This window comes from Numida meleagris, chromosome 2 (assembly GCF_002078875.1).
Source record: "Numida meleagris isolate 19003 breed g44 Domestic line chromosome 2, NumMel1.0, whole genome shotgun sequence".
Classification (NCBI taxonomy): Eukaryota; Metazoa; Chordata; class Aves; order Galliformes; family Numididae; genus Numida; species Numida meleagris.
Window position 1 is genome coordinate 50,075,042 of NC_034410.1, and position 26,216 is coordinate 50,101,257.

General features: G+C 39.8%; 1 protein-coding gene across 8 annotated transcripts in view; it reads left to right on the top strand.

Moving 5' to 3' along the window:
* Nucleotides 1–25,478, top strand: part of CDK13 (cyclin dependent kinase 13) — a 55,635-nt gene extending 30,157 nt beyond the window's left edge. For 2 of the 8 annotated variants that reach the window (XM_021385684.1, XM_021385685.1), the window contains exons 6-14: nucleotides 4,643–4,832; nucleotides 6,768–6,824; nucleotides 9,848–9,949; nucleotides 10,061–10,138; nucleotides 12,245–12,361; nucleotides 13,334–13,465; nucleotides 15,739–15,944; nucleotides 18,860–19,420; nucleotides 20,593–25,478. In XM_021385684.1, coding sequence (XP_021241359.1) covers nucleotides 4,643–4,832; nucleotides 6,768–6,824; nucleotides 9,848–9,949; nucleotides 10,061–10,138; nucleotides 12,245–12,361; nucleotides 13,334–13,465; nucleotides 15,739–15,944; nucleotides 18,860–19,420; nucleotides 20,593–21,449 — 2,300 coding nt within the window. In that variant the 3' untranslated portion in view covers nucleotides 21,450–25,478. The remainder of the gene's footprint in view (nucleotides 1–4,642; nucleotides 4,833–6,767; nucleotides 6,825–9,847; nucleotides 9,950–10,060; nucleotides 10,139–12,244; nucleotides 12,362–13,333; nucleotides 13,466–15,738; nucleotides 15,945–18,859; nucleotides 19,421–20,592) is intronic. The other 6 variants (XM_021385688.1, XM_021385689.1, XM_021385686.1 and 3 more) reach the window with 5 other exon arrangements.

Genomic DNA, 26,216 nt, shown 5'->3' on the forward strand with positions numbered 1-26,216 from the left:
ATCCCTGTATTCTTCCCAGGCCACCCATCCCCGCTTCCACTGCTTACATTTTTCCTTTTTTTTTCCCTTAGTCTGACCAGAAGATCTTTGTTCAGCCATGTTGGTTTCCTGCCTCCTGTCTTCTTCTGGGGGATGGAGAGCTCTTGTGCTCTCAGAAAGGCATTCTTAAAGTGCTGCAAGCTGTGTTCTGTTCCTTTGTCCCTAAGGACAGTTTCCCACGGGATCTCATCCAACAATTTCTTAAAACAGTCTGCAGTTTTCTCTCCTGAAGTTCACGGTCCTGACTCCACTCTTTGCCAGGCCTGCATTCCTCAAGATCAGGAACTCAACCAGGGCATGATCGCTGCAGCCCAGGCTGCTTCTGATCTTAACTTCTTTAACAATCTCTTTTGTATTGGTGAGCACCAGGTCCAGCAACGCTTCACGTCTGGTGAGTCTGTCCAATACCTGAACCAGAAAGTTGTCGTCCATGGACTCCAGAAGTCTCTTGGACTGCTTGCAGTTTGTGATGTTGCTTTCCTAGCAAATGTCCAAGTGGTTGAAATCCCCCACCAAGATGAGAGCCTATGAGCATGATGCCTCTTGCAGGTAAAGCAAGAAGGTCTCATCAGCAGGCTTCCCTTGATGAGGTGGCCTGTAGTAGACCTCAACCACCGGATGCCCCTTACTGGTCCAGTCCCTAATTTTAGCCCACAAGCTATCAGCCTGTTCATGAATGTTTCTCAGGAGCAACTCTTTGCAGTTCATCCACTTCTTAATCTAGAGGGCAACTCCCTCACCTCTCCTACCTTGCCTATCCCTTCTAAAAAGCTCATACCTCAGTCATGGTATTCCAGTTCTGTGAGACATCACACCATGTTTCTGTGATAGCAATAAAATTGTAGTTTTCCAATTCATCCTGCTTTTTTCCCCATACTGTGTGCATTGGTACAGAGGTACTTTGGCTGGGCTTTTAGCTGCATTACCTTTCTAGAGGAGTCCTCCCAAAAACCTCTGGAAAAAATCTGAGGTTTTCCCAGATGCTGCTCCCCAGAGCAGCAGTATTCCATGACTCCTCTTTTTCTCAGCAGTACATCCCCCTGCTTCATCAAACCTCGTTTAAAATCCTGGTGATGAGCTCTGCCAGCTTGCTGCCTAGTATATTCCTCATAAGATGCAGCAGATTAAGGGCCCTAGCACCTTGTCCCTTGAACTTTGCTACGCTATCCTGCACCTTGTCAGGGTTTCCCCCTTCAAACCTGGTTTAAAGCCCTTCAGTGAACCCAGCCAGCTCTTGGGCCTGAATTCTTTGCCCCATGACCTAGGTTGACCCCATCAGTGGCCATCAGGCCAGGTGCCAAGTAAACTGCCCCCTGGTTTAAAAAATAAATAAATAAAAATCCTGTGGTAGCACCAGCCTCTCAGCCATGAATTTTTCAGATGGGTTTTCCTGCTCCCTCTCAGTATCCGTGCCGCTGAAGGGATGGAGGAAAGCAACACAATGTATTCCTGCTCCATCCTCCAACTGCCCCAGTCCCTTAGAATCCCTTTTGATAACCCTCAGGCTTTTCTCAGTGACTTCAGTGCTGTCGGCCTGAACTATCAGTAAGGGATAATAATCAGAAGGGCAAACTAGACTAGAGAGTCTCCTAGTTACATCTGACCCAGGGAGGTAGCACACTTCCTGTGGGTAGGGTCTGGCTGATGTACGTATGGAGCCCTCTATTCACCTCAAAAAGGAGTTGCACTTCTTTCCTTTTTTGGTGGAGGTAATCTTGAGGTGTGGAGTCAACCTCCTTGCCCTGCCAACCTCTTGGGTGGGTGTTCCACCACATTTTCACTTATCTGTCCCTCGAGTTCCAGAACCTCAAACCTATTGCATAAGGGCACTAGGGAAGGTGAGGTAGGTAGGGAGAGCGTTTTCCTGTGATGCCAAGCAGGGACCTGCTTCTGTTCTTCCTGATCTCTTAGGTCCTCTGCCTGACAGTAACTGGGCAGGGGGTCCACCGCTGTTTGGGGTGTATCACCACTACGCCTTTCTCATAGATATGGCAGGGAGTTGCTCTGTCAGTCTATTTCCTGATCACATTCCCTGATGCTCCTTAATCTCTCTACCTCCTCCTTGAGCTCTGCCACCAGGCTGAGCAGATCTTCCACCTGCTCGTACCTCATGCAGGTGCTGTCTCCGCCATCCTGCGGGGGCAGCAACACGCTCAGGCACTCCCTGCAGCTAGAGACCTGAACCACCGCACTTCTGAGCCGGCACTCGTCTGGGTAGGCGCATTCTTTTTGGCGAGAGTGGAGACCACGGCTCGATTTATTGTCTGGGAGACCGCCGATAGGTCAGCCTGTCCCCCAACTGGGGAGGGATTCTCTGCCCTCCTTGCGCGACCAGCCGCGCCACGCAGTGATTGCCCACGCTCCGTGCCGTGCTCCGCTGGGGCCGCCGTTGTGCTTGCGGGCGGTGAGGCCGCGCTCGTGGCCCCGCCCCCGTTCTGTTAGAAGCGATGGCGCCCGGAGCTTCCGGCTGACGGGAGTTCGGTTGCCCTGTGTAGGCGCTTCTTTGCTTCAGCGTAGAGGGCGTGCGCGCCAGCGCTGTACACCTCTGAAGAAACGAAGATTTTTTTAAAATGTATTTTAAAACAAGCCCTGATATTGTTTGGCATGCAGGTAGTAACATACAAATATAATGGATCAGTGCATTTGCCCTTGCTCTGCTATGGAAAGAATGCTTTTAGCTTTTAATACTTCATACCATTCTAGTATATGTTTCTTAGCAGGAGTTGCAGGGAATACAAATGATTGGATGTCATCTTCTAGGTACTGCTCTGCTGCATGTTTTTACTGTGAATTGTCCCTATTGTAAGCTTCTTTCAGGAGAGTACTAATTGTGATTGCTCATTATAAATAGCATTGAAAAACTCTGGGAGCTAGTAGGCAGAGCAGGAAATTGCTCAAGGCATAGGGCCTGCTTTGCGTATAAAAGAGGAGGCTGGATTCAGCTGTTTAACTGAACAGGTCTGAAATGCTGCTGACCCTTCCTAGTCTTTCCCCTTGTCACATGCACAGGGTGTAGCCTAGTGTCATGACAGAGTTGACTTCCGTTTGTATTCCAGAATAAGAAGATACTGAGGTTGTTGGTATTCAGTTTTGTTGAACTGACATCTTCTGAAGGGGACATCTAGATTATTCTGGCACCACTGCATTAGTATCACGTGATTTATTTTGAGGAATTTTCAAATCCGTCATGCTTTGTCCTTCAGCAGTTGTCAGTCAAGCAGACCTAACACCAGGTTGCTAACTGTCCAGTTTTCAAAAGCCAAGATTGGGAGCCTCTGTGCTTTACTGTGTAGAACTGGTGAGTGGTTTAGGTAAATATGAACTCAGCAGGCTTCTGTTGCTGTATAGCTCTTAATGCTTTTCTCTTTCTTCATTTTCTTGAAGTGGTGCGACTGTGTTGCATCTCGTTGATTTACCTTCTGCTCCACCTCCTCTGTGCACCCAGATGGGTATTGTACAAATGGTATTTTACTCCCTCCATATAACATACGGCATGACAAAAAGAGATGGATTAAAAACCATGAACCTCAGCCTCTTGGGCAGTGGCCTGTAGTTTGGCTGCTTTTCACTGATCTTTGCCTCAAGTTTCATTCTTAATGCGTAGTTTTTACCTTTTTGTTTAAATACTGAATACTAGAAGCAATTTAAACTTGTTAGCACTTTTCCCTTTCATTTGCAGCCACTGTGCAAGAAAGCACGTCACTTTGCCAAAATCTGTGAATGTATGTTTTAGCAAACTGAATTCCCCTTGCTGCTACAAGACTTTCACTAGCTTCTGAATTGAAACTTCTCATTTAGAAGCTGAAACCTGTTGTGAGTTCTTGTTGGGCAGTAGCTTCTTGTACTTTCAAGTGGTGGCTTTGAAATCTCTTGGGGAGATTTTTGAAAATGGAGGATGGGCAGATCCCACTAAATGTAATTTCTGCATTGCAACCAGTGCTCTGCAGGGTCTGCATTGTCTCTGCCCTAGAGTTAAGAAGGGGAAAAATTCAGTGCTAAACATTGCATTGTGCTGGAGATTGGCTATTGCTGCCTCAGGTGTACATAACATGTTTCCTTTTTAGGTATAGCTGTGTGTAGCAAAGACCCGTGGCTTTAATAGGTTTATTTATGGAATAACATGAGCTAACATGAGATACAGCCAGATACTGAGAGAGTGGTGAGGTGTTGGAACAGGTTGCCCAGAGAGGTTGTAGATGCTCCATCCTGGGAGATGTTTAAGGCCAGGTTGGATGGGGCCCTGGGCAGCCTGATCTAGTATTCGATCTAGTGGCTGGCAACCCTGCCTGTGACATGTTTTTGATGAAAAGCCATAGGGAGAGTATGTGTTTTTGTAGGATGAAGCACTGTGTTGTAGAATTATTTGTTTTTGCAAACATTTAATGACTAGAATAACTGTTTACATGGAAAAGCAATATTATGAAAACACTTCATTAGATTATTTTATTGCTGTTATAGGAGATGAGGTGCAACTATAAATATTGCAAAAACATGTAAATAGTTGTGTGAAAAACAATTCCCACTTTCAAAAGTAGGGAGCAACAGTGTTTTTGGACTGCTGATAAATCAGTCTCTCTTTCTGTTTCCTGTATCTCCTTTCTAGGTGCATTTTATCTGGTATTTGAATATATGGACCATGACTTGATGGGACTGCTGGAATCTGGTTTGGTTCATTTTAATGAAAATCATATAAAATCATTTATGAGACAGCTGATGGAGGGTTTGGCGTATTGCCATAAGAAGAACTTTTTGCACAGAGATATAAAATGTTCAAATATTCTACTAAATAATAGGTATGAATAATACTTCTTGTATGTAAATGTTGTATGTTGAGATAATATTTAAATCTTTTTATAACCTTTACAGTTCACCTGCTTCAATCCATGAGCCAAAGTTTTTTATAGATTGCCTAGCTTCTTTAGAAATCAACTGTAAAATATCAATCTGATCATATTTCTGCTTGACACTGGATCTGGCAGTTGTCTGTTAAACTTGTATGTTAAAATAGTAGGGTTAAAACTTGAATCTGTTAAGTGAGAGTATGGGGAAAAGTTATCTGAGTTGAATACATTAAAACAGAGTTTTAGGAAACGTGTTTGTGCATTCTTTTTACCATCATTTCAAAATGAAGCGTGGATAGGCAACTTCTCTGTGGCAGAATTTAGAAGTCTTCATCCTCATTAATAAGGATAATACTTTAAAACAGTATTTGATCAGGCATTTTCAAGCATATTTTGGCTTGCACAGGTTTGTCCAAATTGAATGTTCCCTTTTTTGTCCTTTTTTTTAAAAAAATTAATATTAGACTGTTTTCAGCTCTGGGTGCCACCAACCTTGCAAGATTCTGATATAGAACTTTAAAGAGATGTACACATGCCTCGACATTGCTTGCCTTGCCCATTCACCTGATCTTTCTTGTCTGTTAGTCCAGTGGTGATGCTGTCATTGTGCATGTCTGGGAGCTCAGAAGCTGAGGTATAAACTGACATTGGAGAAGAGCACGTTACAGTAGAGGCAGTGCTTTCTGCTGTACCATGTTCCTTTGACTCCCGAATAAACAGTATTTTCCCCTAGGATGTTTTCTGAGTATCCTAGAGATTTCCACTCAAACAAGAAAAACGTAGTTGATTCAAATAATTTTAAGCTAATGCTTCTAAAGTCCCATTACCATTGCAGCCTGAAGGAAAAGGCATGGATTTTTTGTATTTTAGCTATGCAAATTAAATGTCTGTACTCAAAGTTTGATATTCCACAAATACAGTATTTAAAGAATAAAAGTACATGTTTTAGGGAAACATTTATTTGCTTTTGGAGGATCTCCATGAAGTGTTACAGTAATTTCAGGCATATGTATGAGGGGAAAAATGAAATGCAAACTGTAATCTGTATATTTTGTTATCACAAAATTGTCATTCTCTCACATATCCGCAAGTCTTGCCATAATTTGATAAAATAGCCAAAACTTTCATTTATTTGAAAGTCACATGAGTTAAAGCTCATAATTACAGGAAAACCAAAACAAAACAAAGAACCCAAGCAACATTGCCAAATGTGTTCCATGTATTAAAAAGCTTGCAGATTGCTTGATGTTTAAACAATTTCAGCTTTATAGGTGGTAGAGGCTTCTCATTGAGTAGAGAAAGTGCTTGTGGCAAAAGCAAATGAAGAAAGCCAGGCAAAGCTCTGTATCATCCACGTTTCCTCTCACGTATGGGAAAACTCAAGGGCTTAGGGTTTGTGTCATTCAGCAAGTTGGCTGCTGGCAAAAATAGAAGCCCTTATCTGGTTGGTCATCCTGATTTAAAGGCCATATTTGAGCTCAAAAAGAGCGGGACAGTGCTTAGACTGCTTCCTAGAAGGGAGTAGGATTGCTGGTAGGTTTTTTGTTTTTTTTCTGTACAAATCCTTGCACTAGCAGTACTTTAACTGTCAGGCATAAAAAAATAAAGAAGTTTTCTCCATCAGTTTTTTTTTCTTCTGCAGAGTTGTTGGTTTGAATGTTCTACAGTATACACCCTAAATTTTGAGTAGCATCCGCTGATGTAAATGCCAGTTGAAATTTTGCTTACTCTTCTTTGATACTGAGTAGGTTAGTGTATATATTAATTGAAGAGATACGTGGTTTGTAAGGCATTTCCTGAAGCTCACTTGCAGCTGTCTGAAAATCTGAAACTTCACCTAGTTTTAACAGGGTTAATTCCTAAATAATTCTTTCCTTTTTCCACCAGAGGGCAGATAAAGCTTGCAGATTTTGGGCTTGCTCGGCTGTACAACTCAGAAGAAAGGTAAGATATAAATGTACTGTGAAAAAGCACTGAGAAGTATGTCATCTTTCATAACTCTTGAGTATTATGAGGGCTGAAAAAACCTATTTGCTTGTCTAGAGATGTTATTGTACTGTAATGTAAATAATTGCTTAGGAAATGGAAAGAAGTGCATGTTATCTGACGCAGCATACAAACATAAAGCTCCCTTTGAACAAGTGTATTACGGATAAATAACTGTAGAGAGGAGGTGTATATTGTTTGGAGATGAAGAGTTGCAGTTTCAAGTAGCTTGCGTCAGTATGTAGGCTTTTACTTAATGTTAGTTTATGGTCCTGTAAACGTATGTCCTTTCTGTTGGTGTAGCTAGGAAGGGTTTATTTAGGAACAGTGACATTTTTATGCTGACATAAATCTATATCCAGTTACTGTTTCTTTTTTTTTTTTAAGTATTACTTTTGTGTAAGATTTAACCTTAAACTTGAAGAGGTTTATTGTATTCTTTAGGCAGTCAGTCCTGTTACAACTGTTGGAAACAGAGATACAAGTTTAAATAAAAGCTATTCTGAAACTTCTTGTGACTTGTGCTTCTGTTGTTCATGGCTTTGTTATAGTTATGCTCCAGGAAACAAGTGCACAGCTTTTATGATTAAGAACTTTAATATATATATTGTAATGTTATGTATTTGTTATTTGGACTGAGATATTCAAAATTAACGTTGAATGTTAATTACACCAGTATGTACATCGGATGGCTGGATATAGAGATTGTTAGGTACTTAAGCTTACTTTGAGTTCTGCATGCCTAATTTGGGAAGCTATATCTGTAATACCAGTTTTATGAGTTTATTTCCTCACAGACCTCTGAGGTTCTTGAATGCAACAGCATTATTTTCACTGCCTTCTGAGCTGTTATTTCAGGAGCGTGTGCTCACGTAACAATTAGGGAAACTGTCTGGAGTACCATAGTGGGGTAAGATAATGTTAAGCAGCTGGTAGGCTGTTAGGGATAGAACTAGACGGAATGGCCTCAAGTTATGCCAAGAGAAGTTCAGGTTGGATGTTAGGAAAGATTTCTTCTCCTAAAGAGTGGTCAGGTGCTGGAACAGGCTGCCCAGGGAGGTGGTTGAGTCACCATCCCTGGAGGTGTTCAAGAACCATTTAGATGTACTGAGGGACATGGTTTAGTGGGGAAGTACTGGTGATAGGTTGACAGTTGGACTGGATGATCTTGGAGGTCTTTTCCAGTCTTGTTGATTCTATGATTCTGTGATTCTAGTTCACTTTCATTTTGGATGTACTTTAATTAAAGAGATGATGCCATCCTACTTAGCTATTTTTATCTTCACCAAGCTGACCTCTTCTTGTTGGTTTACTGTGATTATTTTTAATGTATTTTTAATGTAAACGTTGATTGTAGAACTAAATGTTAAGAATTGAAAGAGTGAAAGTTCAACATCCTTATAATGCAAATAAGATTTTACTGAATGTGAAAACAACATTATTACCTCATTATGGATAAATTAAACAAGACTAGAATGCACTTACACTAGCTAATAAAATTGTTAATTGAGCTTGGGATGATTATTAGAATCTCTGGTATATTTTTGGCAATTCTTTTGTCATTCATTTTCCTTCTGAATAGCTTCTGACCTTCAGTAACTTAAGTACTTGATGTACATCAACAAGCATATAAGTGATTATTGAGTTCATGTATTTTACGTTTATTTTACTGTTGTTAGAATCACACACTTTTCAAAAGGCTATAGAGTTTAGTAGGAGCATAATGGAGAGGAAATAAAATTGTAACTGAATTCCTATCAGTTATTGTGGTTTCTTCTTTAAATGTTATTTTGGAGGCTTTAAATATGTTTGGAGTAGAGAGATGACAGTTTGTGTGAGAAAACAACTGTTCAAACAAAAAGGACAATATACTAATATATATATATGCAAGTGGGTTATCTGTAGAGGAAGCCCATACCACATAAACATTTTGAAGATGGATGTTTGCTTCAGAGATAAATATGATAAATTATGAGACTGTTCCCAAAAAACATGCTATATTAATTTTAATAAAACAAAAATAGGGGACTTTTATGAAAAAGGCTGGGACATTTTTGCAGAAATGTCACATGTAGTACTAAGCATGTTGCAAGAGCTTGTTAAAACACTGCACTTAATGCTGCTCTGCTTTCTATTTGCAGTTACTTAGTATAGGTAAACTTGAGTTCTTAAAACTAGAATATTTTTTTATATCATTTTGAAGAACCACCCCACTGCCCCTCCTTTAAAAACAGAGCAAAAACTAAGTAGAAAATAGCCCAACCCTAACATCTGCTATGACTCCCATTCTGAACTGTTGATGTTGTATCTTGTCTAGTCCACAAAAAATGCATGTCTAAGATAGTGGAATCCTTGCGTTAGAGTCAGGATGGAAAGGATTATTCACAATGACCAAAACTTCTGGTTAGAGCTGTAAAGAAAGTATATAAGCTGTAAAGAATTAAAAATGTTGAAATAAATAAAGTAGTATGTTAGAAATGGTCCAGACTTAGAATTCAAAGTTGTTGAAGGATGTAGTAGTTTGAGAGAGAGGCTTCATCTTCTTTGTCCTTTTTTCCAGAGGGGAGAGTGACAGTTTTTCTCCTTTTCAAAATGTTTGTGGAGATCCTGTGTTTGATATTCTAATAATCAACAGTTGTCAAGAAATCACTTTTTTATCAAAGCAGATCTTTTCCCCGAAATGGCTAGCAGTGTAATAAACAATATTGCTGTTTAAATATTTGAGATACAGGATTCACATAGCATCAAGATGCTAGGTGATGATTTATATATCTTTGAGGTCTTGTTTCAGACTGTTCTTCAATAGTCTTGGTGAGATGGTTGTGTTGTTTTTGTGCAGTTGCAGCTTTGTAGAATTGAAAAAAAGGAGGACAACGCTGTCCTTAAATAACACCACAAAATTAAACCCCTCAAAATACCACTTTTTTCAGAAATGAAATTGTAGTAAAATGATAGTCCTCTTTTTCTGCTCCCCCCAACAGCCGACCATATACCAACAAAGTTATTACATTATGGTATCGGCCTCCTGAACTTCTGCTTGGAGAAGAACGATACACGCCAGCTATCGATGTCTGGAGCTGTGGGTAAGAGTTCGGTACAGAAATGTAGCAAGCATAACAACAAGGCAGCAGTAAATATTTCTGTCCGTCTTTACTGGGAGCCATAATGATGAAATTTGTAAAACTGTTTTACAGCTGCATCCTGGGTGAACTTTTTACAAAAAAGCCAATATTTCAAGCAAATCAAGAACTTGCTCAACTGGAACTTATAAGGTAACTAGCAGGTGCTACAGTATGGTAGGTGCCTCATAAACGGCCAATCTTTTTCATGTTAAAAATGAAGGTAACACACTGCTAACGTTTACAAGTACTTGATTATCACCCTGAGTGAGTTATAAGTGGTTTTCAGGGGCACATAGAGTACGTGGCTTATGCTTGGATGTGGAGAAGTGTTTCAAAATGCAGCTGGAGTTTCCTATTACTGAAGTCACAAAGGAGTGTAATTCTTTCTTAAGATGACATCACAAATTCCTTACAGCAAATCAAAAGAAAATGTGGACAGTAAGGACAACAGGTTTGAGAGGAGTAGGTACTTTGTATGCTGCTTGCCTTAAGATCTTGCATTGAGTTTTCCCACATGTGCACCTGGGCTTTAATATTTTTCATTTATTTCTCTTCCCTTACAAACTGCCAGGCACTTCATGGAGGTGAATATTTTGTTTCCTTCATTATCTCAGTAAATTTTAGGATGGTATGTATATAACTCCATGGAACCAGAGTATCTTTTTTTTTCCCCTTTATTCAGCAAGCAGAAATTGCTCTTGATTCTGATATCATAGTTGACCTCATAAGTGAGGAGAGGCCCCTTCCTAAAAACAGGAGGGAAAGAGGGTGAGTCATAGAGAACTTACAGAACCAGAAGAGTAAATAGTCAAATTATTTTAAAAATCAAAGTATTAAAAATTGTAAGTTATATATTGAAATGTTTTTCAAGATAGATTAAATGGTAGTATGCTTCTGTGTAATATTTTACTAGCTGATGTGGAGAAATAAAGGTTTTAGGAGGTGCAAAACATACCAGTGATCATTCCTGCTAGAAGAACTCACTTTTTGATTTGGGAAATCTTCACATTTGTCCACTAGATGGCAGTGACAGTGCAGTCATCAGAAATCTTACCTCATACTTCTAGTATAGCAAATCCAGATTTTGAGATTTCTTTCTGCTGGAAGAATGCTGGCAGCTAGCTACTTGTAGCTAGTTTTTCCTCTTCACTGTATTCAGTGCTATGCATCAGGGGGCTTTCTAAGTGTAATATATAGGTTTTATTTTATAATTTTATACACAATCTCTGTAACCATCATGTTACAGTCAGCAATTCTACATTTATTCTTTCTAACTTTAATGCTTAAAGATAGAGCTGAAGAAAATTCTGATAGGAAAAGATACAATTTATTTTTTCCTGAATGTAGCATGCTCCAAACACAGTCGGATCAGTTTGCATAGAATTAGGGGTATAATTAATTCATCCTTAGGTCTCTTGCACAAGCAATTTAAATCAAATAAATGGAAAGGGGTGAACTAGGGAAATATATTTCCCTAGCAAGTTGTTCTTTTATGACTGTCTTCATCAAAAGTCTTAAACATTGCATGGTAAATTGCCACTCCCATTCTTCTGCTGAGAAGCGTGGTGTTAGGCTGTGCTACCATCTTTGATTGGACAAAACAGGCATGGACGGAGTAGGAGGAGTGGGGCTAAGGACAATTCCATTTATGGAGATAGATTAGGCCCACCACAGAAGACTAATAACTGAAGTAAAAATGTAAAGGTAAAAATACACAAGATTAAGCTACTAAAACCGTTAGGACTTAACTGTTTTTTTTCTGTTTTGTTTTGTTTTGTTTTTTTTTCCCTCCTGTGGCGTCTTCTGTGTCAACGAAATTCTTGTTAGTCTTAAAATTAGTACTTCTTCAGGCATTTGGTATGTCTTTCTTCACTGAAATTAGGAGCTAACAGCCCTGCACCCTAGACTTGGGATATCTGGTTGTCCAGATCAAATACGTGAAATGGTGTTCAGACATAGTTGGTTGATTTTCAGAATGTAACCTTTTGTGCAGAAGATGCTTTAGAGTGTCTGGAGGACGGAAATAGTGGATTTTATGAAGGTTTAGTCTGTGAAGGGTAGTTACCTTTCCTAGATAATTAACCATTCCTTAATGATGTTAGGCCTTATAGCGTAGAGAAATTTTAGCTAAATGAACCTGAATGTTAAGATTAGAAAATTAGTTTTGTATCTACTGTACTTCTAAGAATAAAATGGCAGCTGTGCACACTTGAGCCTTTGGATCTCATACCTTTCTTTTCCACTCTTTTTGTACAGTCGAATTTGTGGGAGTCCTTGTCCAGCAGTGTGGCCCGATGTTATAAAATTAGCTTATTTCAACACGATGAAACCAAAGAAGCAGTATCGTCGAAAACTGAGAGAAGAGTTTGCATTGTAAGGATGAAGAATTAGTTTACTTAATTGTAATAGCATTAAGTGTTGCTGGAATCTTTATGAACTTGACTGTTTTCTGGAAACTGGCTGAACATACATCATGTGTGAAGAAAAATGGCTTTAGATTCTTAGAGGATTCCTGCTGAGCTTGTATTAACCCTTATTTAATAAACCTTCAAGAAGGGAGAAAGAAGGCCCTAAAATTTCAGCCACCTGTCAGCTTTCACCTAAGGAGACATTTGTTTTCCGTGATTGGTACACCTGCTTGCTTTCCCTGTCCAAAAAACAGCTTGGAGTACTTAATTGTTTTTTATTAGGACAACTGGTTACAGCTAAATATGAAGTCTGGTTAATGTTACAGTCTTTTGTGTCATAAATTCATTCAGCACAAGAGTTGCCTGAACCGTGTATTCTGAAATACCATGTACCATTGGACCATTTTTGTGCAAATATCACACATGAAAGTTATGGAAAACAGCTGTAGATTCAATTTAAAGGGATTGTTCCCTTCCTTCATCTACTTCAGGGTTTAGGATAAATGTATCACCCTGTTGGTACTAACAAGACTTTTCTAAAGCAGTAGAGTTATTTTGTATGGACCAATCAAAACTGCACCTGTGCGCTAAATTCCAAAGTGTCAAGTAACACTATAGTCTTGGCTTCAAGTGTGTTGGTTTATTTTTATTTTTATTTTTGTAAGGACAGTATTTCAAGCAAGTCAGCCACATAAAGAAACAAAATTGCCCACAGTCTTCCCCACCTCTGCCAAAAAAAAAAAGAAAAACACACACTTGGGTTTTTATGTTTACAGAGGTAGATCAAGGTGACCTTTGTTATCTGCCTCTTAAAATTAATCCAGGACTTGCTTTTAAATGTTCAGTTATTCTAGAGAGGTGTTCTTATTAAAACTTTGCACTGAAGTGTGTGATTCTAAATACAGTTGATGCTTTTTTCCACTGTGTTCTTCTGCAGCATCCCACCAGCTGCATTAGATTTGTTTGACTACATGCTTGCCCTGGATCCCAGCAAGCGCTGCACAGCTGAACAAGCTCTTCAGTGTGAGTTTCTGCGAGATGTGGAACCATCTAAAATGCCTCCCCCAGAGTAAGTTATTTCCATTAGTAATATTCTTTACACCTACAAAACAGTAACATGTACTGACTTCATTAAGCTCATTGTGTTTCATTTAAAGTAGCTTGTGGCAGAAGAAAATTGTCAATTTGTACAGTTGGTGATTCTGCACTGAAGTGCAGTTTAGTGGCTCTTATGTCATGATATCAGTGGCTGTGAGGATCTGAGATGAATTTGAATTGATACCTCTGGAATTAGTGATCATTACTGTCATTTTAAAAAAAGAAATGTCTCTATTTATTGGTGTCTGTGTTTTCCAAGGGTTTGGGGGCCCCTCATGAACCAGAATTGCCGCCTTTGATGGTTGTTTCAGGCAAAGAGGTTTGAAATTGCTTCTGACCGGTCTTAGGATGACCCATGAAAAGTATCAGTCAAAAACCAATAGGAAAAGAATAGCTTACCCCATTATGAAGGCAAGGGCTTGCTGTAAACTCCCAGAAGGAAGTGACCTCTGAATAGAGATGTTTCTCTCTCAGCTGCCAGCCCTTAAATGAACTTAGGGAGGGGTGGACCCAGGGTTTTGCTTCCACCTGTGGTCCCATGGCTAGCTGTGCTTCTTCAACAGGTGCTCAATCACTGGTTCAGGCTGTGATCTAACAGTTCCTATGCAATGGTAGAATGACGTCGGGCACAGAATTCTGTGAAGGTATCTGAGAGTTAGAGTAAAATACCATACATGATCTATTGTGCCAATTGAGATTCCTGGTTTTCCACAAGTGAAATATTTTGTGTGGGATTTTTTATTTGTTTTGTCTCTCCTCTGAATAGAAATGTATTGCAATGTTCAGTAGGTGTTTTACAGTGACTTGATTGTCACTGTAGGCAGTACAAATAGTACAGGAATGAGCTCTGAGGAAAACAATGAAAAACATTTACAGAGTCTGCAAGTTTAACTCTTCCCTTGAGATAGCTGCCTAATGACAGAACATTTAATAGTTTGAATAAATTGTACCTTCAAGGCAGCCTGTGCTGACTTCTTTTTAATTACTTACCAACTGGAGAAAGTACTTGAGTTTTATCTAAGAATTTCATTAAAAATCTTTCAAGACTTACCTGTTACGTACAGAAGGTAGTAATGATCTTGATATGTAAGACTGAGTCTTTTTCTATCATCTGAATATTACTAAACAGCAGTCATTAAAATCTCAGAACCTTGTTCTAACACATATTGAAGTAAGTGAATAGGAAGAAAATGTTTTCTTTTTTTCAGGGCCTTGGTAGTGCATCTATTCTAGAAGCTCATACAGGAAAATTCAAAAAACCCATACTGTTCTTTGGTGTCCTTTTAAAAATTGACACCCACATTTGACATAGTCAAATGAAAATGATGACTCTTCTCAAGAAAGAATAAAGATACTCACTGGGAAGAAACAGCTGCTCGTTGCTGATTGCAAGTACAGTAGGATAATTCTTCTAGTTTCTTGATTGGTCCAAGCTGTTGTTGACTAAATACCTGACAGGTCTTGACCTGCTGCTCTGTGGAGGGAGAGAATGTAGAAAACAACCGTCAAAATTTCCTTTCCAGTGATTCTTATCATCTGTCACCTCATTTTTTTCATGTTCCTGGGTAAGAGAACTGCTCAGACAGTTAACTAATGTGTAAAGGGAAAACAGAAGGACATGTTTTAATGCCGTATCTCAGTATTTCCATAAGCTATGGGATGGGATTCTGTGTTCCTCAAGATACCTGAATTGGGATGCCTGTAGGGAGGAATAGTCAAGGGAAGACTGAACTAATGTCAGATGATTTCTGTAGAAGATATTTTTCCTCTGCTTTTATCTGTCTTAAAGGTCTGGAGGTATCCCTTGTTCTTCCTAGCACCTAAATTTGTTAGCGTTGAGTACTGTTTATTCCTGCAACACTTTTTTTTTTTTCCCTTTCTTGGTTGCCTGTGCTGTATGGCTACTGATACTAGATAGCCATGACTGTTACTGTGAACAAATATAACAGGGCAGATGCGGTACTTCTACAAGCAAGAAAGTGACATTGATTCTCATTGTAAGATGCATGTTCCTGTTCTCTGCCAGAGGGACCTGAATTTGTGAAATAGGCAATTGAAAAAGATTTTACCCAGGAAAGCATACCTGGCTTTGGATGTTTTCTGATGTATTTCTAAATTCCAGCTGGTTCATCTTTACAAGTGCTATGTTATGCATAATTTGAATATTTATTTTACCACTGTGGTTAAAAAACATTTTTTTTAAAATCTGGGATAAAACTGATGATCTCTAATCATTCTTTGCAGCCTTCCTTTGTGGCAGGATTGCCATGAGCTGTGGAGTAAAAAACGCAGAAGACAGAAGCAAATGGGCATGACTGATGACTCAACAGCGACTAAAGTCCCTAGGAAGGATCTGTCTCTCGGCATGGATGAGAGCAGAACCAACACCCCACAAGGCATGCAAACTTCTTCCCAACTCAAAACTCAGGGCAACTCTAGTGTAGCACTTGGTCAGTAATATTTTCAGTTCTTAAAATTACTTTCAACTTGGATTGCACCTCTAGAAATTTTAGATGTTATTTTCAGAGTACTGACGTCTCCTGGATTCTTGAAGGAGTGAACGGTATTGTAAGTTAAATCTTTGTAACAAAAGATTTGCCTTTGCTTTTGGGAACTAGGCATTCCTTTTTATTTTTACTTATTTTTTCTTATCTAGCCAGAGCCAAGTATCTTGCTCTGTATTTTTGAGGAGATTTTATCCCTTGCTCAACCTGTAAATCTTCTGTAATCCCACTAGTCAGTTACTGCTCTAAGTTCTTCACGGAGTTTGTAGATTGAAGGAGCTTTATTGGTACTGATAAATTGGCCAGAAGGTAGACTTTAGCTCAACCATCACTTCAAATAGAACAGATTACCTCAGCATGTCACTCTAGCCTTCATCTTGCCGAGCTGTTTGGGCTAAACCAACTTTAAAAAAGAAATAAAACAAACAAAAAACAACCACCCAAATAACTTATAAAAAGTAATAACTACCTCTGCAGCTTGCACAGCCATTAATTCAGAAACCTAACTGAAGTGTCTTGCTTGAACACTAATTTTGTGAAGAATAATATAAATAGTAAAGTAATGGTTTCCTTATGTGGAAACCAGGTGGGATGATCAGCACTGAGTAGATACCTGGTAAGTTTAATTTAGACCATTTTTAATTGTGCAAAGTGACCTTAAATCCTATGACAATTACACAGGTGTTCATCTGAAGAAAAACCATAAATGGATTCACTGAGCATGATAGTTCTTGAATACTAACGGCCTTGAACCAACTCTTCATTTAACAGTGGAGCAGAACTCCAAATACTCTACGCAAAGATAAACGTTAAATATGTATATATTATTTTCATCGTATTTTTACTGCAGTTTATTGCTTCTTGCTCTTATTCATCCTATTTCTTACTATGAGCTGATAAGCTGGCTGTGAGCTTCTGCTGCTCACTCTGTTTAAGCTAAGATTTTGGCGGTATGTTCAAAGATGTCTTTCTGTAGCCCTTGCAACTTTTTCCCCACAAATGAAAACTGAGGCTTAAAGTCCAGAGGATAGTGGTTGTTTTCTTTATGCTTCTATAGCAGTTAGCGTGTTGACGGCCTGCTGTGTTTATCAGTCATTAAAATAAAACAAAAAAAAAACTAAAAAAAAAAAAAAAGGAAACCTTTCAGAGCTGAAATACATAATCAGGTAGAAAAATAGATCTAGGAATAAAAGAAGAAATTTTCATTTTCATTGGAGCTTAGACAGTTCAGCATAGAGGTGTTTTCTGTATTAAGCAAAGCTCTTCCTGAAATCCTAATAAACCTTAGTTAAAATCATCCATAAGGCATGCTAAAGGATTAAGTGTACAAATGGAAAACGCATGCTTTAAACAAAACTGCTGCTTTTTTTTTTTTTGTGCGTGCCAAAAAGAGGTTAAAAATAGATAAATTGCTGATGTTCTGCTTCATGAATGAGAACCGTGGTTATTGCATCTTATAACTTAACAGGAACTGCATACAGCTCATTCATTTTGTTCTGGTAGAAACTGATAGGTTTCCCAGAATATAGTTTGTTCTTGGAATGAACTTGAAACTAGCCAAAGAGTATGTAACAGGTAGGTTAGTTACCCTTTGGGGGCACTTTCTGCTGAATTCGCACATTGACAAGCTGAGAGAAGTTTGGATGTAATGTGTTATCTTCTTGAGCATACCATCCTCAGATGTCACAAAATACTGTTAAGCGTGGTGACAGCTGGGTGAGATCCAGCAGTACAAGGCATTAAAAATAATGTTTTTTATCTGTTGCTAAATAAAAGATGGTTTTATTTTTATATTTAGATACATAAAATCTTTAAAGTTCTTGGAACCTGCCAGAGTAGAATCCAAGTGCTTGCATCCGGGTGTACATCCACAAGTAGGGTAGTTGGTTGTGCATTTTGCAGCATTTTCCAGCTGTGCTTCTCTCAGTCTTGCAAGGCAACTACTTAATTTTTTTGTGTGACTGTTTTTCTCAGGCATGGCTTTGAATCTGCAAGGAGCGAATATATTAGTGTATTAGCAGGAAGGCAGAATATGTTCACGTTGACTTGGGTTACAGAAATTCAGAGAAAAACATATCCATTTTAATTTTCTCCTTCTTTCTTCTCTAAATCATCTAGTTGTGGGGCATGCTGCTTCACTTCTCCTTTCAGAATAAACTAACACACTGACCGCTTGAAATTCAGAAAATACTTCTGTATTCTGACTTCCTTACTTATCTTCCCCTTCATCAACATAATCTCCTCTTACTTGTGTCAAATAAACGCCATTTTGTTTAAAAAAAAAAAAAAAGCGTACCTCACAAACCTGAATTTTCTTGCTACTCAGTGATTGACTTGTCCTTCGAGCTCAGAATTTGCTTTCTTGCACTGATACTGCTAGCTTCTGGGTCACCTACAGCCTGGTCACTTGAGCAGGTGTTAGAATCCAGATGCTGAATTAGAACGGGCCAGAATGTGACTGGAAATGTGTTTTGCAGATGGCCACTTTTTAACAGAGGGATGTGATATGTCAAAGATAGGAAATTTTGTGGGGATTGGAAATCTTACAGCTGCCTAAAGCAGGTGGCCTTAAGCCCCAGCTTAGTTGTATTGTGGAAAATTGAGCTCCAGCTTGATGTATCTCATCTGTCCAAGTGCATGTGTGTGCCCCTTGGAAGTCGCTTGCTTCATATTGGATCTTACTATTCCATTTCCTATAGATACTCCCCCAAAGGCAGTTAATCTGTGAAAGCATTCCATTTCTGTGTTGTCCAAAACCACGCTTTGCCAGTTGTGACAGCCATGCTAGATTAGTCTTAATTTTGAGTTTCTGAAATATGAAAATTCTATATAATTCTTAAAAACACCTTTTTTGTCTTTAGCAAAAACAAGCACTGGACAGCAGTTAAACCAGAATGAAGTGGCAATCCTGCTAAACCTGCTACAGTCTAAAACAAGTGTTAGTTTGGCACAGTTTGCCCAAGTGTTGAATATTAAGGTAAACCCAGAGACTCAGCAGCAACTAAATAAAATAAATCTTCCTGCTGGAATTTTGTCAGCAGGTGAAAAACAGTCAGAACAGCAGCAGCAGCCGCCGCCGCCTCCGCCACCACCGCCGGAACAGGAGTCCCTAAAACAGCCGACCGTCACGCAGCCTCCTGTACCACCTGCTCAGCTAAGTCAGCCTAAAGTGGAAACTGACGCTGCCCAGGCAGCTGTACAGAGTGCATTTGCTGTTCTGTTGTCTCAGTTAATAAAGGCTCAGCAAACAAAACAAAAAGATTTGGTGTTGGAGGAGAAGGAAAACGGATCAGGAAATGAAATGTCATTACAACTCAGGCAGCCTCCAGAGCCCACCACTCCTGCGTCTCTCAGCCGGGACGACATGGAATCTCCAGCACCCGGTTACCCACATCTGATCAAGTCATTATATACGCCTGCAGGTACTGAAGGTTTTTATTGCTAAGCAACAGGTATCTTGAGCTGTGAAGACGGCTAGTTTGGGGGTAAAGAGTTAACCTCTTAACGTTACCAGTCTATGTGAGTACAGGAGAGATTATTACATGGATTTTGTTGCTTCCTTTGTCTGCATCATGACTATTCAAGTACTAGCTGCTGGGTTTGTGTTGCTTGTTGTTATTTTTTTGGTTGGTTGATTGGTTTGGGGATTTTTGGTGAGAATGTAAATGCTTGGCTGGATTTGTGTCTTACTGTAGTAGATGCCCTACTGACAGATTAAAAAATGCTCCTTCTAACACATATACAGCGCCTGTACTTTTTCTGATGAAACAGTTGCATTGATGGTTTTTTATGGCAGTTTGGGTTTTTCTTAGTGGCGCTGGTGTTGGAGAAGACTGGCTCATCTATTGAATTCATAGCTCAAATTTACCAGTTTTGACTGTGAGTTTAGGTAAAGCCTATTCTGAGGTGAAGGTTGCGGGGTTTTTTGTTTGGTTGGTTTTTTAATGCTGAGCAGAGCAATTTCTTAGTGGCAGATCCTGTAGCTGGTTGCCCATGACTGTCAGTAACACACATGGCTGAATGTTTCCATTGGGTTATAGTGGTGACTTCCTTAGTCGTCTTAACGTTTAGAGCTCTGTTTTTGGTCTTCTTGAACTGCAGTTTCAGCTATTGTGGTTTATTGATGTGTGCTGTGTGCAGCTGTTGAAAGAAATATTCTGAAGTGGCTCGGGAGTGGGTTTTTTTGCAGTGGAGTGTTAAAGTTGTTTTTGTTTTTAACCTTAAGTTTTGCAGTTCTCAGAAATGTTTGTCCCTGAAGACCTTTTCTGATGTATGCCATTTGCAAATATTTCTGTTCACTCTTCGAACTTTGTAGTGTTTATTTGTTGCTTCAAGAATTTTTTTTTTTTTAAATGAATGTGCACCACTTTTCTTTAACTTTGCTTGCTTGGTAATCTTACTATGAGGAAAACCCCATATCACTTTCCTAAGGCAACTGCACTGTTGCCTACTCCTAAATAACTACCAGTAAAACTTAATTGATAAGTTAATGAGAACCGAAGTAACGAACCTTTCTAATGTTCTAGGAAAGAGTCCTTTCCGGTGTTGTTATTGCATATTTAAATTCCAAAGCTTTTCTTTTTCGTCTGCGTAGGTCAAGAGGACTTGGCTAGGCAATCCGAGATGAGGCTCCTGAACCGAACGCCAGAACAGGAACGCCCTCGGATACTGCCTCCAGACCAGCGTCCCCCGGAGCCCCCAGAGCCCCCGCCTCTCACTGATGAAGACCTTGATTATCGGACAGAGAACCAGCATTTGCCTATAAGTAACTCTTCAGGAACAGATCCTCATGCAGGAGTGAAAGCGGCACTTCTGCAACTGCTCGCTCAGCATCAAGCTCAGGCAACAACAGAGGAGCCCGTACAGACGAGTGTGGATTACCAGGCTAGAGACTCCTATGTAGCAGGCCCAGACTACAAGGACAACTTTGGATCATCTACCTTCTCCTCTGCCCACTATGGCGGTAGCGATGGCATAGGAAGTGGGTCATCGGGAGCACTAGAACGAAGGAGCTTCCTTGGAAACTCAGATATTCAGCCTTTGGATAACTACAGTACTGCTTCATCTCACTCGGGTGGTGCCCCTCCTCCGTCTGCCTTTTCAGAGTCCTTCCCCAGCTCAGTAACTGGTTACGGAGACATTTACCTCAACACTGGCCCCATGCTATTTAGCGGAGATAAAGACCATAGGTTTGAATACAGCCACGGCCCAATCTCAGTCCTGGGGAACAGCAGGGACGCTTCTGTGGGGCCGGAGAGTACTCATTCCTTGCCTACTAAGATGCACAACTATAGCTATGGAAGTAACTTACAGGAAAACCCTGGTGGCATCAGCCACATGCATGGACAGACCTGGACATCTCCTGCGCAAGGACCTGGCTACTCCCAGGGATACAGGGGGCACATTAGTACATCTGCAGTGAGAGGGCGAGGCAGAGGATTACCATTTTGAGTATCTGTTTTTCCTCAGGCACATCGTTTTTATCTGGAAAAACTTTTTTTTTCTAGCTGCAGTTTAAAGCAGCAGTTCACAGACTTGAATAATATTAATTCAACAGCTTTATTTTTATGTGGAAAAGGGTCTTGCATACAGTAGGAAAAATTAAAAATGCTTAAAACTCATGCTGTCTGAAAAATAGATGAATTGATTGTACATGTTCACAAACTCTAGTTCTGAATTTTTTTTTGTATTTTGGCAGTTTTAAGTGGATGCTAAATTTAGGGACATCAGCTTTTTATGGCACTCTTTCAGATCTTCTGAACTATGCACATTTGTGCTTTTTTTGTAAGTTTGGACCAACTTTTATGTAAAAAAAATTTTACAACAATCAAAGCAGGGCACTGATTTATTTGGTATTTTTCTTTTTACAGAACTACCTTTAGTCAAAGGTCACTGTCAGTCATTGCACTGCTTTCAGTGTTATTGTGGAAGGCGTACTTTGTGCTCATTTCAGATAATAAAACACAACCTTTCTCTTGATGCAAAATTTTATAAACATTTGGTCAATGTTAATTTTTTCTTTCCAAAAAAAAAAAAAAAGAAAAAATGAATGGATGTTCTGGTAAAATGTTCTCTCCATCTCCCGGGTTTGTTTATATATAAACTGTTTTACTTGAATGGTAAGTGCCTTAACACGTAAGCTTAAGGTCTGCAAAAGTTGGAAGTACTCTATAAATCAATGCTAAAGTAATACTGAAACCTAGACAGTTAACATGAAAATTCCGGTAATAATAGGAAGCTCAAATAGGTCATAACTTTGTGTTGTTTACTTCATGTGGACCAGTTATTTAGAGACCTAATCTTACCTTGATCAAGTCATTATTTCCAAATTGAACTTCGTAAGAAGCTGCAAAAGTGAGAAGAGTGAAGAGCGTAGTTTTTCCTCAGCTCCTCTTTGGAGTTGTAGTAATTGATTTACTTCCTCTGCCAAATAAACGATGCTTTTTATGTCCTTTCCCAGCCGTGAAAAAGTTTTTCCTCTTAAATGTCAACAGCAGCAATTACTGTGAAAAGTATGTGAAAAGCTGATGCTGTCTCCTTTTTATGACAACTACTGCTTTATGGGAATTAAACAAAGGACAAATGACCAGTATTTAAGCAAACATTTTACACTAGTTCTAATTCTGTAAACTCTTGATTGTGCCAACTAATCGTCCTTGTATCTGCTATTCCACTGAGTATTCTAGTGTCAGAATCGAGTCTCTCTGAACAACTGATAAAATAACTGTAGTTAAAACTCTTAATTAACCAAGAGCCACTCCTCAATAATCATAACATCGAGCATGTTTTTTTTCCTGTGATGACAAGCGGTCCCTCTCCTGCAGAGAGGAGGTATGGTTATATTTTGCATGTACGTAAAAGAATGTTTTTAAAGCCCATATTGGAAACAATTTTCCAACTGATTATCCAGTTGACAAATCGGTACCTTATGTAACTGAGTGTTTAATTATTACTTTTTAAAAAGTAAAATTTCTACTTACACTATTTCAAATGTAGTCTTGTCAGTGACTTTTTGGACTTTCAGAATAGAAGCCAAAGTTGTTGGTGTTTTGTTTTAATTTAAAATCCTGGTTCTTGTTTATGGCCAAGTACAACGTTGCAGAGTGTGGAGAAAGTCACTGTGCTGACTATGTAGAGTGAGGATCTGGCAGATGGGAGATGGAGATGTCCCTGTAAGGCTGGCAGCTGCCTTCACTAGATACAGAAGGGAATCCTGCCATCTGAAAACAAAAGCGACCCAGACAGTCAGGAACAAACGCTTGTGGCCGTGTGCTTTAGGAAAACCACAGCTTGACAGTGGCAGTGCACTAGATAGGTTTCCTTGAGTAAGGACTCCCCAGTAACATTTCTCTGCTAGTTGAATTTTAAAGGCAGAAATCATTCTTCTCATTTAGGTACGGACGATTTAGGTAGTGTCAGCTGAGGCTTTTTTGTTTACTAACTGATAGAAAAAAAATTCCCAAGAGGTTCAGACAGGTTTTTGTTTTTTTTTTTCAGAGTCAAGCAAGACTTTTAAAGCTATTAGGCCATTGTTTTCACTAAAAACATGCAGTCTAGTGTTACTCTACTGCACTTCCAATGTAAATTGGAAAAAAAAAAAAAAAAGCAGGTAAGTTCAAATGGAAGGTAGATTTCAAGGAGGACTAAATGGTTTGACCTCCAGTACAAAAATGTAAGGCAGTTTTAATGTCTCCTGCGTCTTTCCTGGAGGTAAACATTAGGTTATTTTAGTTCGTTTAACGCAGAGCCGGCAGTCTCTAAGTGAAGGACAGGCAGAGCAACACCATTGCTGGCTGGCATCGCTCTGCTGCTGCATTGTTCTGCTGAGATGGATTTTAGTCTTCAGATGTAAAAAGAAAAGCCAACACGAGTAACCGTGGCTGTGATGGATACAAAGGAGATGGAGTAGACAGTTGACTTCCAGATGGATCTAAACCAAAACTTGTACACTGTTGCAGATGCATGTTTCCCCAAATTCAGTTTAAGGCTTACTAGCCTGTGACCGAAGACTATTTGCCTGGGACAGCAGTGCTGGTGTAGCGTGGGGGGGCAGTCGGTGTGGGATGATGGCTGAGGGAGGAGGCTGCTGCCTTCTCTGCAGCCTGGGGATCTGCCCGGCTCCCCCAGGTCTGGGCCTGGTCAGGAATTGGCCAGACCCAAGGGCTGCCCACCTTTGGTTGTGCTGGCCCTGTGTGTGATTTATCAACATTTCTTTTATGTATCATATTACGAGGTGCTTACATCAGTTCAGAATTTGACTCTTTTGAACAAACTTCACTTAGCAGAGTGAGTCAGTGCTAGTGCAACATTTGGCTTTGCGTGGCTGTTGCGTTTCTGCTGCAGTAGCGGGCATTCTGAAAACCGCGTGATTTTCTGTGGAGCCATGGCTTTTGTTACTTTCCCGCCTTCCTTGGGTTTACATTTTCTGTGCTGCAATTCCAAAGTGTGCTACAGAGACCTGGACACCACATCAAAAAGTAAGTGTTGTGTGTTTGTGTTTCTAAAACATAGCAAAGTACTGTAACCATGGACTGTGGAGTAGCAAGTGTTCATTATTTATACTGAGCGGTCGTTAGCCATACCAAGAGGAGAAATGTGAGCACGACTGGACTGCTGTGAATGTGACTTAAGACGCTTAGAGTATTAGAACACTTAAAATCAGCCAAAGGAAAAGGAACTGACTTCTATCATGAATTCCTAGTTGTTACCTGAAACAGAAGGAATGGTGTTTGGGAAGGGGTGTAAAAATACGTGTCTTTAAATGTTAATATTTAATTCCCTGGGGAGGCGGGTGGAAATTAAATGGCAAATTTCTGTATTTTCTTATGTTTCCATAAAACATATTCTATGTTGGATTTTCTTGCCACAGCAGTGTGAAAGCAGAGGCACCGAGTGCTGTAGCATTGAGCTCTCCACGGTTTAGAGCTCTGCCCTTCTGCTGGTCCCTGCTGCAGGCAGGTGCTGGTGTGGTGCAGTTGCAGTGGGATCTGTTTGGTCACTGACAGTGAGAACATAGGATACCTCTTGTCTGCGGGCAGATTGGATCTCGGAACATGAATTCTGTTTCCGAGAGGAAATCTCATGTATTTCTTGCATTCTCTTAGTTAATGAAACACACAAGCATTTTACGAGCAGCATTTCTCCGGTCTATTGTTACACGATTTGTATAGGAGGAAATTTGGCTGTTTCCCTTCTTGATGGTTGTGGGATGTTCTTCATACATGAGTGTGTTAAGAAGATAAAGAATCACAGAAAAGTGATCTGAATTCTGTATTTAAAAAATGAAATGACCTTGGGTTAAAGTTGAACTAACTTTTGCTTATCAGGGTGAAGAATACTTTATTGCAGGAGTTATTTCAAGACAACATAATTTAAAATAATCAAACTGTTATGCTTCAGCTTGCTTACCCTTCGTTATTTTAAGCCATTTGTATATAAATGTATCGTGTGGCTTGTAAATAAAATACATGAAAACTTGAAGTCTCTCATTGTTTTTCCTCTTCAGTTATCAAAGGAAATTTTAAGAGTGCTTTGGATTAATTACTTTTCCAAGATCCAAGGGAATATGATTTTTCAGTATGTTAAAATGTTGTTAATTATTCAAAGAAATATTTGCTTCTCTGCTGGTTTTTGAAGGAGAACTGCAAATGCTCACTGCTGGAGCTGGGCTTCTGGGCAGCATGTGGTTTGGCAATGGTGTTGCAAGCATGGCTGCATGCTTGGGTGTGAATCGGGGGGTGGGTGGGAGGATGCTGCAGTTTCAACCATCTCCTACCTGAGCGTTTTTAGGTCAGGTACAGGTAACAGGACATTCTCTGCTAGTGCTGGCCAAGCAGAAACACGGTTTCTGTTCCTCCCCTCTCCAGCCCTATAAAGGGGCTGGCGTGCATGTTAAGGAGTAGTGGGAATGGGAAACAAAGGGACAGGTATTTTCAGGAATTGGTGATGCACGTTTGCTGCTGGTGCAGCAAAGCAAATTGAGCATGGTTCCAGTGATTGTGTTTTGAGTGCCCTAGGCCTTGCTGTTTTGTTTTCATAGAATCATAGAATTGCTCAGGTTGGAAAAGACTTCAAGATCATCAAGTCCAACCACAGCCTGACCATACTACCCTAACTCTAGCAATCCACCACTAAATCATGTTCCTGAGCACCACATCCAAACGGTTTTTAAACACATTCAGGGATGGTGACTCAATCACCTCCCTGGGCAGCCTGTTC